At 54.5% G+C, this 14216-nt stretch overlaps 1 protein-coding gene and 1 long non-coding RNA gene across 16 annotated transcripts in view; one reads left to right on the top strand and one right to left on the bottom strand.

Moving 5' to 3' along the window:
• Nucleotides 1–9706, bottom strand: part of MACROD1 (mono-ADP ribosylhydrolase 1) — a 152673-nt gene extending 142967 nt beyond the window's left edge. For all 15 annotated transcript variants that reach the window (XR_014066320.1, XR_014066319.1, XR_014066321.1 and 12 more), the window contains exon 1: nt 9259–9706. Coding sequence is in view for 8 of the 15 variants with exons in the window: in XM_081532742.1 (XP_081388868.1) it covers nt 9259–9556 (298 nt within the window). In the remaining 7 variants the exon portion in view is untranslated. The remainder of the gene's footprint in view (nt 1–9258) is intronic.
• An 84-nt stretch (nt 9707–9790) lies between these two features.
• LOC145523047 (uncharacterized) lies at nt 9791–14216 on the top strand. The gene is made up of 2 exons (XR_014066325.1): nt 9791–10220; nt 13068–14216. It is a non-coding gene; the product is annotated as an uncharacterized LOC145523047 (long non-coding RNA).

Genomic DNA, 14216 nt, shown 5'->3' with positions numbered 1-14216 from the left:
GCCAGGCTCAGTCCAACCCGCTCCCCTCCACCACTCCATCCAGGCTCTGCCTCTCCCTGGCAGTTTGAACACAGATCAGTCAGTTAATAGGTATTTACTGAGCTCCCACCATGCACCAAGGTTTCCAAGGTGGCGCTAGGGGTAAAGAACCCAATGCGGGAGACATAAGAGACACGGGTTTGACCCCTGGGTCGGAAAGATCCCCTGGAGAAGGAAATGGCAACCCATTCCAGTATTCTTGTCTGGAGAATCCCATGGACAGAGGAGCCTTGTGGGCTACAGTCCACGGGGTCACAAGAGTCGGACCCGACTGAAGCAGCTTAGCATGCATACACAAACCACTCACCAAGCCTGGGAGGCAAAGTGAGGTCTGGGGCCTGACCCAGCAGAGGGGAGGCCGGACCAGCCTCTTGGAAGAGGTACCCCCAATGTCTCCGGTCTGCCCTAGAAGCAGCAAATCACTGGAGAAAACTCCCACCAACTGAGCAGAGGCTCCCTCTAAATTCTCCATCTCCCCCAGGAAGCCACGGCAGCTGCTGCTTTGGAAGTGGTCTCCCCCTTCCCCTTCTCCCTCTCCAAGCCTCCTCCACTCGTCCTCCCAGCCAGACAGCTATGGGGTGCTGCCTCCCCCACCGCACACACACACCTGCCCACATCTCATTCTCCCTCGCTCGGGTCACCGGGCACGAAGGTCCATCCTCCCAGCCGAGGCTGCCCAGCTTACCTCCCAAGGACTCCTCCTGCGCTCCCTCTCCACCAGGCTGCCCTCAAACACCTTCTCCTGTACCTGCTCTATGAAAACAGAACCCTCCCTCGACCCTGCATGCCACGCACTGTAGCTGTGGCCTTCCTTGTCTCTCTGCCCCTCTCCTCCGCTGCCTACGTTCTGTCTCCACGTCCTCCCCCCCAACCCCACCTCTCCGTCAAGGCCAAGGTCAGAGGCACCACGCTGGCCGCTGAACTTACTCAGTGGCCCTTCCTGGCCTCCCTTGTGTGCTCAGCACCCTCGACCCCTTCTTCCCTCTCTGGACCCTGCCTCCTGGCCCCAGGCCGCTCCCTGGCCCTCTACAGCCTCCTTGTGGCCTCCCTTCTTCCTTAATCCACACCCTCTCCTTGGGTTTTATTTTCTTTTTAAGATTTTTTTTTTCTCATGTAGACCATTTTTAAAGTCTTTGCTGAGTTTGTTACAATATCGTTTCTGGCTTTTTTGAAAAATGTTTTGGCTTTCTGGTTCTAGGGCAGGTGAGATCTTAGCTCAAGGATGGAACCCACACACCCCCTGCACTGGAAGGCGAAGTCCCAACCACTAGACCACCAGGGAAGTCGCTCTCCCACAGCCTTCACGTCAGTTCCATGCATTCCAAATCCCAGGGTGCACCTCCCGTTTCTCATCTCTTCCGAGCATCTGCCCCCCAAGGCCTGCAGCCTGCTCTCATCCCCAAATTCTCTGCGTGCAGAACTGAACCTCGGACCCCTCCGTCCTTCCTCCTCCTCAGTGGATGGCCCCAGACTTTGCTGGGGCCCCCAACCAGGGGTCTTTCCTTTCTCTTCCGTCCCCCTTCCATCCACCTGCAGACTGTCAGATTTATCCCCACAACACCACGGAAACCAGGCCTTCCGCTTAGCCCTCTAGGGCCAAGCCTCCATCATTAACTGCTCCCTAGTGCCCTCCGGAAGCCCCCACTCCCAGCCGACTCCTAGTGCCCACCCTGACACAGCAGCCCAGAGATCTCAGGAACAGAAGTCAGAAGCCGTCTCTCCGTGCAAAGCTCAGCTCAAACTCCAGGTCCTTACCTGTGCTTGGAGAGCCCGCCTCTTTCCCAACCTCCTCCCGTGCTACCCTCCCTACCGCACTTCAACCCTGAGCCTTCCAGTTAGTGCCCCCAGCAGCCAAGCTGTTGCCTGCCTCAGGGCCTTTGTGCCTGCTGTGCCTCCCGCTTGGTCTTCCTTTACTGCCTCCTCCTCCTGGCCCTCCCACTCCCCAGAACAGTTGCCTGCCCTACCATCTGTGTTCTGCTTGACCCTGGCCGTATGTGGACCTGTCGTATTTATGCTGGATTTCCAGCACCGGGCACAGCATAGGGCACATGTGAGGGTCCCTGGGATAAATCAGTGAACCAAGGATCTGAGACCTGAAGGGTGAAGGCAGGTTTGCTAAGAGGACAGGGCCTTCTGGGACGAGGGAGCAGCATGTTCAAAAGCCTTGATGTAGGAGAGAGCCTTTGCGTGGGGAAATGGAGCGAGATCTAGAACAGCTGCACTGGAGAGCAAAAGCTAGGCTCTGGTTGCTACCCGCCCCCCCCAGCTTGTCTGAGGCCCGTGCTGGCCCAGGGCCTGGCCGTGCAGGCGTTTCCACTCCGCTCTTGCTCCTCGGCCCCCCAGGTTTGGGCTCATGCCCCCCGACAGTCGTGTTCATGGGCAAGGCGCTCACCCTTCTCAGCCTCAGTTTTCTCGTCTCTAGAATAGGGGCAAGGAAGGCCCTCCCCAGCACCCAAGCTTGCTGTGAGTGAGAAGGTGGCTGTGAAAACGCAGAGGAAGCTGTTGGGCGCCATATACACATCAGACACACTCACTCCTTCCTGGGAGTGAGATCTGTTGCTGCTAAGTCCTGTTTGACTCCTTGCGCCCCCATGGACTGTAGCCCGCCAGGCTCCTCTGTCCGTGGACTTCTCCAGGCAAGAATACTGGAGTGGGTTGCCATTCCCTTCTCCAGGGGACCTTCCTGACCCAGGGATCGAAGCCAAGTCTCCTGCATTGCAGGCAGATTCTTTACCACCTGAGCCACTAGGAAAGCCCTTTTAAGTTACTTGGGTCCCCATATTTGTCTTCTTGCACAACTGTGACCACAGACCCCCTCGGAGGTCTCAGGGTGCTCAAGTACCAGTACTCACAGCCAGCTGGACTGTGGCCAATGAAAGCCCATGCTGTGATATCAGAGGGGGTGGTCCAAGGCGACCCCATAGGACTCCCACAGCGGAGTTCCTCCGGCTGGGGCAGCCTCAGGCACCCAGAGATGGCCCATGTCCTCTAGCAGACACCACCTGGCAGAGACCATCACCTTGCTTTACAAAAGCAGCTGAGCAATCGGCCCTGGTCACAGGCAAGCAGAAGGAACCCAGAGCAGGACACGGCCCAGGGCTCTGTCCTGCACTGTCCTCCCCAGGACCTGGGGCCTGCTCTGAGTGACCCCCAGCCCCCACAGCCCACTCCTCTCTCCAGCAAAGACCAAAACACGGCTCTACTTCCCAGAGATGGCCAAGGAAGACTGCCAGAGCTGCCTGCATGGCCACCAGCAGTCTAGGTGCCAGCCCTGGGGACACCTGTCAGCCTGCCCTTCCAGTCTGTGGTCCCCAAGTGCACACCTCCTGGGGCTGGGGTGTGGGGTGCCAAGTCCTCGTTCATCTCCAGAACAAAGTGGAGGCCTGGGTGACCCTGAAGAGCTACAGGCGGTGCTAATCTGATTTATGGGAGAGGAGAAGCCAGCTGAGGACCCGAGCGCTGTCTTCAGGGCCTCGGCTTCACCTGCCAGGGAGGCTGCCCCCAGGCTCCCCCCACTTGCTCCAGGAGGAGAAGCAGGACCCTAGGGTGGGCATGCGCCCCACGAGTGTCTTTTTTTTTAATATATATTTTTATTTATTTGGCTGTGCTGGGTCTTTGTTGCGGCATGTGGGATCCCTGCCCAAAGATCGAACCCAGGTCCCCTGCGTGGGGAGCAAGGAGTCCTACCCACTAGACCACCAGGGAAGTCCCGCCCCACGCATTTCTACCTCCTTCTGCCAGAAACACAAGCGCAGGCTTAAAGCACAAGTGAGTTTTATTTTTCTTATAAAAGATGTACAACATACGCTTTAATTTTCTTTCTTTTTTAGAGAGGCCAGAGTATTTCACAGCTCAGTGAGATAGGTTCTAGAAAAAAGATGTTTGCAGTAAAGTTTGATGGGGAGGCCTGACCCCAGACGAAGCTTTCAGCAGCTCCCAGGCACGAAAGCCAAGCTGGAGGAAGCAGGTTGTGCCAGAACCATAAAGTGCAGTGGGCGAACAGGAATTCAATGATGTGTTTTAAGAAGTGTCTTTATGGCGCTTCCCGACGGTGTTTGGAAAGGTGAGGGTGGGCTGGTGAGAACCTTCTCTTCTGGAGAGGGCCAGGTGGGCAGGGCTGATAAGGGTTGGGCTCTGGGAACCCTGCGGCAGGGGCATTAGTCACCCAGGCTCCCCGTCCCCGGAGAGCAGGTGCTCGTCAAAGCCCGTGGCACGAGCCATGGGGAGACAGCACAAGGCACCTTGGAGCTTTTCTACCATCCCAGGCCCCCCTGTCGCCCCCTGCGCTGGAATGTGCCAAGGCTGCTTTCCCAGAAGACAGGTGGGAGAAGCCCCCCCAATTCCCAGGTGTGCCTGGAAATTTTCCCGGTTCAGCAGTCAAAGCAGATAAATCATCCATTCTGCGTGAAAGCCCACAGGGGTTGAAATCAGTCTTCGCCCTGCCCTGTGCAGACAGGCTGGAATACATGGGCCCTATCCTGAGCCCCCAGGGAGAGGGAGAGGGTCAGGGCTCTAGCACTCGAGACCATGGCGGAGACAAGTTTACATGAGCCCAGTGTCACCAGGGCCAGAACGGAGCAGAAAGAGGAGACAGACCTGAGGGGTGACAAGGAAGAGGGGCTGCTGGGGACCCTGTGCCTGCTGTGTACAAAACAGTTTCTAACGTGATCCTAGCACAACTTACAAATTGGGTGCTGTTGTTCCCACTTTACAGATAAGGAAACTGAGGCTCAGGGAGCATGGAAGCAGTGATGCTGGGGCTTGCCATGTCAGATGACACCAATGTCCATTCTCTTTTTAGCACACAGTTCCGCCCCTACTGCAGGCCAGAAGGGACCTGCCCTTCTTCTGGAGGCCAGGCCCTTCCTATGGTGACAAAGCTGCCAGTGCCTGACCTTAAGGCCCCTCGCACCCACATGCCTTATAGAAGAACTGTTTCCACACTCTTTCTGATGAAAAGGCATAACCTGGTGTGGGGTAACGAGGCATCCTAGAACCGAGGGAATTAAGCTAAAGGAATTAACCCCTGGCCAGTGAAATTAGATATTGCAGAGGTCTCTCAAAGAGACTGAATGTCTCCTGGGCAGGAAGATCCAGCCTGATGGTATTTACTTACCTAGAGGGAAAATAGGTCCATACAAGTGGGCTGTCAGCCAGAACAAAGAAATGCACAGAACCCAGGCAGAATGTGGCCATCTGTCCAGAGGACCCATTGGGCCATGAACTGAGGCTGCTGCACTTGGGGCCCAGAGCAGGCAGTCAGCTCTGCGTTTGGACTGAAACACTGAGCAACTGCCCAAGGAAGGTGGGTAGGTGTGCTCAGGACAGTGGGATCAGCTTCCAAATCATTCAACCATCTCCCTAGTTGAGAACACATGCTGCTGAACCAACTTAAGACTACAACTTGGCTTTTAACATTGTGGTGCTCGAGAAGACTCTTGAGAATCCTTTGGGTTGCGAGGAGATCCAACCAGTCAATCCTAAAGGAAATCAAACCTAGATATTCATTGGAAGGACAGATGCTGAAGCTGAAGCTCCAATACTTTGGCCACCTGATGGTTAATTCCAGGGAGTTCCAGAGCCAACTCACTGGAAAAGACACTGATGCTGGGAAAGACTGAGGGCAGGAGAAGAGGGTGGCCGAGAATGAGATAGTTAGATGCATCGCCAACTCAATGGACATGAATTTGAGCAAACTCCAGGTGACAGTGACGGACAGGGAAGCCTGGCGTGCTGCAGTCCACGGGGTTGCAAAGAGTCGGACACGACTTAGCGACTGAACAACAACAATGGCTTTTCCACAGGGAGAGGAGGCCCTGCCCAGGCGCACGTGAGTTTCCAGATCTGCTGCTATTATATTTCCCACCATGAACTGCACCTCAACCCTCTAAACTATACATTGGTCTCCTGTGAGTTTGGTTACTAGGTGCCGGTCTTTGAGAGAGGATCATCTCAGGCACAGACAACAGTTTAGCCGCCCTTGTAGGTATATCCCCAACAGAAAGGCGAGCACGTGTCCACCAAAGACATGTGCAAGGATATTCAGAGCAGCTTTATTCCCAAATGTCCCAAACTGGAAACCAAATGGCCATCAACAAGGAGACGGCACACACAAACTGCGGCACACTATGGAATATCACCCAGCAGTAAGAAAGAGCGAACTGTCGGCACACCCAGTAATGCGGACAAATCGCACAGACGTTGAGGAAAAGAGACTGTACACACCGTGTGTATGCCTCTGGGGATACGAAGTTCAAGAGAAAACAAAATGAAGAGATAGAAGGAAGATTAGCTGAAAGGGGTACTGATTGGAAAGAGGCTCAAAGGAACCTTCTGGGGCGATGGCAATGTTCTACCTATTGACCAGAGCAGTGGTTGCACAGCTGGATACCTACGTAAAAGTACACTGACTGTAGGAATACCCTGGCAGTCCAGTGGTGAGGGGGCTTCCCCAGTGGCTCAGCGGTAAAGAATCTGCCTGCAGTGCAGGAGCTGCAGATGTGGGTTCGATCCCTGGGTCAGGAAGATCCTCTGGAGGAAGATATGGCAACCCACTCCAGTATTCTTGCCTGGAGCATCATCATGGACAGAGGAGCCTGGTGGGCTACAGTCCATGGGGTCGCAAAGAGTCAGGCACGACTGAGCAACTTAACACATACACAGGCCAGTGGTTAAGACCTGGTTCTTTCACTGCTGGCGTCCCGGGTTCAATCCCTGGTCAGGGAACTAAGATCTCACAAGCCACGCAGCCAAAAAATAAAGAGTAAACCGACTGTACACTTAAGGTCTGTACACTTGATGTACTTTACTGTACAATATAACTCAGCTGAACAAGTAAACTGAATGTAATGAAGAAATAGTGTGGGGATCTTCCAGGATCAAAGCTTCTTCGGGAGTTCCCTGGTGGCCTATTGATTAGGATTCTGGGCTTTCACTACCATGGCCTGGGTTCAATCCCCGGTCATGGAACTGAGATCTTGCAAGTTGAGCAGCACGGTCAAATAATTAAATAAAAGATCAAAGCTTGGACCCCAATCAGAGGCAGAAGCCACTTGAGGCAGTCTCCCGGTGTGGTGGTTTTAAAAATATACCCCAAATTCTTTGATCTTCCTCCCTTCCAAAGGTGGAAACTAATTTCCCTCCCCTTGAATGTGGACCAGATGAGGCCTCTAAGCCAGCAGCCACTTCACAGGAGCCAGCCACCTGGGAAGGGCCCTCTCTACCTCTAACCAAATCCCCGCCAGCCTCCTGAGAAACCCTGAGCCTGGCCACCCAGCTAAGCTACTCCCAGCTTCCTGACCCTCAGGGACTAAGAGATAATAAAAACGTTAGCTGTTTCAAGCCACTAAGTGTCCGGGTAGTCTGTTACTAAGCCGCAATAGATAACTAACCCCCACAAACTACCACCTAACCGCTACTGGTGGGGCTTCCACCTAGGTCTGGGGTTCCTGGGGCAAGCCCACCCTCCCCACACTGCCCCTGCCTGGACGAACATGGGAGCTCAGGCAGCCCTGCCCGCCATGGCTTCTTCAAGCACCGACCTTTACTGGGCATTGTCTCATTGTCCTAACCATATCCTCCACTGCTTCTTCACCTGAGCTCCATGAGGGGAGGGTCCCCGCCAGTCTCCCCAGCACGGCAGTGCTGGCCACACGGAAGGTGCTGGATAAAAACGAACCAAATGAATGGAAATCCCAGATCCTAGCAGACAGACACCACAACAGCCTGGGAATTCCTGGCCCATCAGCTTCAAGAGGTCTGGAAGTTTTCAGCGCCGGCAAGAAGCGGGAGGGGTGGAGAGCTGGGTCCTACAGAAAGCGGCAGACCCAGGAACAGGTGTCTGGGCCTCCAGCCTTCCAAGCTCTCCTTCCCACCACCCTGGGATGCTGTTCTCTGACGCAGAAGGGAAATCAGGGCTCCCTGTGGAGACAGTCCCGTGCCAGGGAGCCAGTCCCCATTCCCCACCCTGACCCTGGATGTTCGGGGGCCAGGGCTTGAAGGGGTGGCAAGCACTCCTTTTGCTCCCGGAGCAAAGTCAAGTGCTTCCGGCTGGTGCTTTAAGATCCCAGCGAAGGCACTACAACTCAAGACAGGGGTAGGTCATCTTGAACTCTACCTCCAATCCCAGAGGACACCTCCCCTAACCCTCAACCGCGGCCCGCCCCAGGCCTGCCTCCCCAGCCCCATTGGCTGAACCCTCGCCACCGCAAGTCCCAGCCAATGAGCTGCCGTCCCTGCCCTTTTGAAAGGCGATCCAGCCGGGAATGGTCACAAGAGGCCAGGGAGCATGCCCTGAAGGGCAGAGGCAGCTGGACTGGCAGCCGGGGCTATTTCAGGCTCCGCAGGTCAGGTTGCCTGCCTTCCCTCCTCTGTTCTGGCCCAGAGTCCAGCCCTGGGACTCATGCCCACCAGGACTCAAGGCCCGCGCCGAGCCCCCCCCCACGCCCCCTGCCCGCCGCCCCAGCCGGAGGAAATGGCTTGATTCCTGGGTGTGGGGAGCAGGGGTCTCACTGTTCTCACAGACACAACCTCCCCCCTCGGCCCTATCGCGCCCCCCTCCTCCGCCCTGTGTCCCCCAGGAATGAGGCAGAGACAGCTCACAAGTGTCCAGAGGCCAACGATAAGGACTAAAGGGCACCAGACCACGTGCCCAGAGAGGCAGGCCCGGGGGGCATGGGGGAAGGTGTGACCGGCCTGCCCAGGGAGGCCCGTTCCTTGTGGCTATCCTATCTGATCCCACCAGGTGGGATGCCAGCCCCAAAGCCCATTCCCTGCCACTCTGTCTAAAATGTCACCACTTGAGAAACCACAGTATTGCAAAGCTGGGGGAGTTGAGAGCCTAGTGCGAGATCTGAAGCAAACTCCAAGTGACCTTGGGCTGCTTGGTGCAGGCGCCGGGCCTCAGTTTCCCTCCTGCACAACAGATTTAGGTGCGAGGTCCTGGGTGCTCTCTGGGGGAGCCCCGCGACCCCTTTCAGTGGGGTGAGGCCACCCTCCACACACTGCCTCCGACTGGGGCCCTGGACCTGGTCCGGAGTAAGTAGTTTCCGGGGCTGGGCACATGGGGGGCGTGGCTGTTAATGGGGGGGTCCATACCAGGCACATGGGACCTTAACTTCCCCAGTTCTCTGGGGTGGACGAGGCGGCTGGTGGGGTGCTGTCCAGCCGGAGAATGCCCACGGGGCGCCGCCCTCGCGCCCCCCTCCTGCTTACACTTACATTTTGCCTCCTTCCAGTCGGTGGAGGTGCTCAGGTCCACCTTCGCCGCCATGGCCAGGGGGGCCCAGGTGCGCACCCCGGCTCTCCGCCCTACCGCCGCCGCCCCCCAAGCCCCAACTCCCGCTGAGGTCCGCGCGCGCGGGTGGTGCGCGCTCAGGGACGCCGGGGGACCGCACGCACTACTGCGGGTCCTCGTGGAACCCGCCGAGGGGCCGGGCCAGGGGCGCGGGGCGCCGAGCAGCTGCCCCGCCGCGCGTAGCTGTGCCAGGAGGCGGGACACTCGGCTCTGCAGAAACATGAGCAGGCGGCGCGGGGCGGCTCCCCGCCCACTTAGACTCTATTTACCGTGCTCAGGGAGTCTCTCCCTTATTTACTTGGGGGCCAGGTGGCGCGTGCCAGCCCGAGGCGACCTGCTTGGGAGCCAGCGGGCCGCGCGGCCAGAAAACCCAGGCGCGCCGCTGGGCACCCTGGAACTTGTAGTCCCGGCCGCAGACAGGCCCCCACACTCGTAAACACACGTGCGCGCTCCGCCCAGCCAGCCGAGTTGCACAGCGCTGGAGCCCGGCTCTCGAACGGTCGGGCTCCCGTCGTGCGCCTCCCCTCGGGGCTGGAAGTTGGCAACCTCCAACTTCCTGGTGGGAGACGCCTCTGGCCCCCGACCCTGTCTCCGTCTCCGCCCCTCCAGCCGAGTGCACAGGGGCGGGCGTAACTCCTCACCGGTCACCCGGGCCCCACCCTACCCGCAGTCCCTGGGAGCCGCACGTCCCCGCCGGCCGGGGGGAGGTAAAGCGAACGGGTAGGTCCGGTTGGGCGACTATTAACCCAGGCCGCTGAGCCTCTGCCTCAGCCCCAGGGGCGGGCGGGGCCGCGGCTGGAACCGAATCTAGAGCAACTCGGGAGGCAAGGATAGAAGTCCTGGAATTTGAAGACAGAAAACGGGAGTTCCAAGTGGCGTTCTCGGTGTAAGAATTGGGGTGATGTTTTTCTTTATATTTTTCCTATTTTTTTTTACAAGGACTCTAAAGATGGAATTATGTTATATTTTTTAACATAAACATGTTAATATCTTTCTATAACATTTTATTATTTTATAAATATGATAGTGGTTTTTGGTGGGTTTTTTTTTGCTTGTTTTTACCGGGGCTTGCGGGATCTTAGTTCCCAGACCAGGGATTGAACTCTGGGCTCACGGTGGTGAAAGCATAGAGTTCTAACCACTGGACATCCAGTTCAGTTCAGTTCAGTTCAATCGCTCAGTCGTGTCCGACTCTTTGCGACCCCATGGACTGCAGCACACCAGTCTTCCCTGTCCATCACTAACTCCTGGAGTTTGCTCAAACTCATGTCTATGGAGTCCGTGATGCCATCCAACCATTTCATCTCCTGTCTTCAACCTTTCCCGACATCAGGGTCTTTTCCAATGAGTCAGTTCTTCGCATCAGGTGGCCAAAGTATTGGAGCTTCAGCTTCAGCATCAGTCCTTCCGATGAATATTCAGGACTGATTTCCTTTAGGATGGACTGGTTGGATCTCCTTGCGGCTCAAGGGACTCTCAAGAGTCTTCTCCAACACCACAATTCAAAAGCATCAATTCTTCAGCACTCAGCTTTCTTTATAGTCCAACTCACACGTCCATATGTGACTACTGGAAAAACCATAGCTTTGACTAGATGGATGTTTGTCGGCAAGGCAATGTCTCTAATGTCTCTGCTTTTTAATATGCTGTCTAGGTTTGTCATAGTTTTACTTCCAAGGAGCAAGTATCTTAATTTCATGGCTGCAGTCACCACCTGCAGTGATTTTGGAGCCCAAGAAAATAAAGTCTGTCACTGTTTCCATTGTTTCCCCATCTATTTGCCTTGAAGTGATGGACTTCCATCAAGGCTGTGTATTGTCACCAAGAAATATCAATAACCTCAGATACACAGATGACACCACCCTTTATGGCAGAAAGCAAAAAATAATTAAAGAGCCTCTTGATGAAAGTGAAAGAGGAGAGTGAAAAAGTTGGCTTAAAACTCAACATTCAGAAAATGAAGATCATGGCATCCGGTCCCATCACTTCATGGCAAATAGATGGGAAATAATGGAAACAGTGACAGACTTTATTTTCTTGGGCTCCAAAATAACTGCAGGTGGTGACTGCAGCCATGAAATTAAAAGACGCTTGCTCCTTGGAAGAAAAGCTATGACAAACCTAGACAGCATATTAAAAAGCAGAGACATTAGAGACATTGCCTTGCCGACAAACGTCCATCTAGTCAAAGCTATGGTTTTTCCAGTAGTCACATATGGACGTGTGAGTTGGACTATAAAGAAAGCTGAGTGCTGAAGAATTGATGCTTTTGAATTGTGGTGTTGGAGAAGACTCTTGAGAGTCCCTTGGGCTGCAAGGAGATCCATCCAGTCCATCCAAAGGAAATCAGTCCTGAATATTCATCGGAAGGACTGATGCTGAACCTGAAGCTCCAATACTTTGGCCACCTGATGCGAAGAACTGACTCATTGGAAAAGACCCTGTTGTCGGGAAAGGAAGGCAGGAGGAGAAGGGGACAACAGAGCATGAGATGGTTGGATGGCATCACCAACTCAATAAACATGAGTTTGAGCAGGCTCCGGGATTTGGTAACGGACAGGGAAGCCTGGTGTGCTGCAGTCCATGGGGTCGCAAAGAGTCAGACACAACTCAGCGACTGAACTGAGCTGAACTGATGGACTTCCAGGGGACTCCCCATAGTGGGTATTTTTATAACCTGGAACAAAGAGCCAGGGTTTCTAAGAAGGTTTTAGTACCAACTTTGCTCTTTCTTACTGGGCTACACTGGCCCCCTGTGACTTGCTTCAAGTCAGTGCTCAGGTCTGACTGCTTACAAACCCGCCCTGTGTTCCAGGCCTCTCTGCCACTGAGTGTGGCAATAACTCTTCACAGGGCTGTGAGGAGGCGCACCGAACCCTCCTGGCAGATGCAATTGGCACCACTGCTGTGCCTGAGTGGATCAGAGGGAGACCTGCAGGCAGAGAGTAAGTCAGAAGCCAGGGGACCCGAAGGAAGGACCAAGGGCCCCCAACACTCCAGGACCACCAGCAAGGCCTGCGCCTTTCCCACAAAAGTTCAGCAAGATGAGTTCAGGGTGCAGGTGTCAGGCTCCCAGGCCTGAGGTCACCTCACCACTTGCTGCTTCTCCAAGAACTCAGTAGTGCCAGAAGGGCCTTGCCAACTGCCTCCAGGATGGCAGCCACTCACAGGGGACTAGGTCTCAGCTGGCGCCGAGCTAAGCCCTCTACACCCGTTTGCCCTACTTCTATAAACTCAGTGAGTGCTGCCTGCGCTGCCCCAGGGTTAGATGAGAAGCCTGGACTGGCCCAAGGTCAACATGGCCTGTGGGGGTCAGAGGCCAGGCTTGAGTCAAGCTTGTTTGGTTCCCATCTGATCACACAGATGTCACTGATTCAAGCAATGAAGCCTGTGGGTGACCCTGTGTATCAGTTTCCTACTGTTGCTATAACAAATTCCCATAAATTTAGCAGCTTAAAGAATAAAGTCTGGAACTGAGAGAATAAATTTGTATTAAGCCAGAAAAAAAAGAATAAACAATTCATTTCCTTAAAGTTCTGTAGGATAGGAGTCTGACGTGGGTCTCACTGGGCTAAAAAAACAAGGTGTCTGCACCAGCTGCCAGAGACCACCCATGTTCCTTGGCTTGTGGGCCCCTTCCTCCATCTTCAAAGCCCGCAACATCGCATCTCACCAGTCTTCCTTGGTGGCCTTTCGCTCTGACTCTCTTCTGCTTCCTTCTTCCATTTTCAAGGACTCTTGTGATTCCACTGAATGAATGGACCCAGGATGATGTCCCATGGAAAGTCTGCTGATGAGCAACCATAGTTCTGTCTACAACCTTAACGCCCCTTGGCCATGTAAGGTAATACATTCACAGGCTCCAAGGATTAGGATGTAGACATCTTTGGTGGTGAGAGGGGCGTGATCCTGCAGACTACACCCTTCCCGGCAAAGTCTGGAGAGCAGAACAAGGAGAGGCAGGGACCCAGGCATCGAAAGTCTCAGTGCCCATGAGGAGGCTGCCTTCTGCACAGACCTGGAAATCCACATCTCCCACAGCCAGGCCATGGAAGCACCCCAGACACCCTGGGCATCGGAACTAGTCCTTCTGTTTCTTTTTGCTTGGCTTCAGCTCAGTTCTCACACTGCAGCCGGAATAGAGAACGTCCCAGCCAACAGCCCACCAAGGTTTGGTCTCAAAGAGGCCTGGATGGGTCTAGGCAGGGAATTGTGATTCTGACTTGGCAAGGAAGGACCTCGTCACAGAGTTTCAGCTGGACCTTTTAGAAAAGGTAAAATCCGAGACTTCCCTGGTGGCTCAGTGGTAAAGAATCCACCTGCCAGTGCAGGAGATGTGGGTTCAACCCCTGATCCGGGAAGACCTTAGTTGCCTCGGAGCAGCTAAGCCCAGGTGCAAGAACTACTGAGCCTGTGCTCTAGAGCCCGCACGCCACAGCTACTGAAGCCCGTGTGCTCGAGAGCCTGTGCTCCCTAACAAGGAAGCCACCACAATGAAGCCCCTGCACCATAACTAGAGAGTAGCCCCAGCTCACAACTGAAGAAAGGCTGCACAGCAACGAAGACCCAGAACAGTCAAAAATAAAGAAGTTACTATTTTAAAAAAAAAAAAAAAGGTAAAATCTTGCCAGGTACCAAAGATTTGTGTGTGTGTTGAGAGCATTCCAGGCCCAGGGACTCACAGAAGCAAAGGCATGCAAGTCTGGAATGCCGACTCTTCCAGTAGGGGTGCTAACACCTGGTGTTGTCTGTTGAGGACTTTTAATGTTGGAGAAGGGGCTTTCGTGCAGAGAAAAGCTACCTACTGCTGCTTGTGTTTAAATGAATATTGTATTTATTAAACTTATAAATTAAAAGAACTAGCTTTTCTTAAGCATCCAAA

The sequence above is a fragment of the Giraffa tippelskirchi genome, chromosome 10 (genome assembly GCF_054371585.1).
Source record: "Giraffa tippelskirchi isolate mGirTip1 chromosome 10, T2T-mGirTip1v1.2.pri, whole genome shotgun sequence".
NCBI lineage: Eukaryota > Metazoa > Chordata > Mammalia > Artiodactyla > Giraffidae > Giraffa > Giraffa tippelskirchi.
The sequence above is the reverse complement of the archived record's forward strand: the minus strand, read 5'-3'. Positions and strand labels throughout refer to the sequence as shown.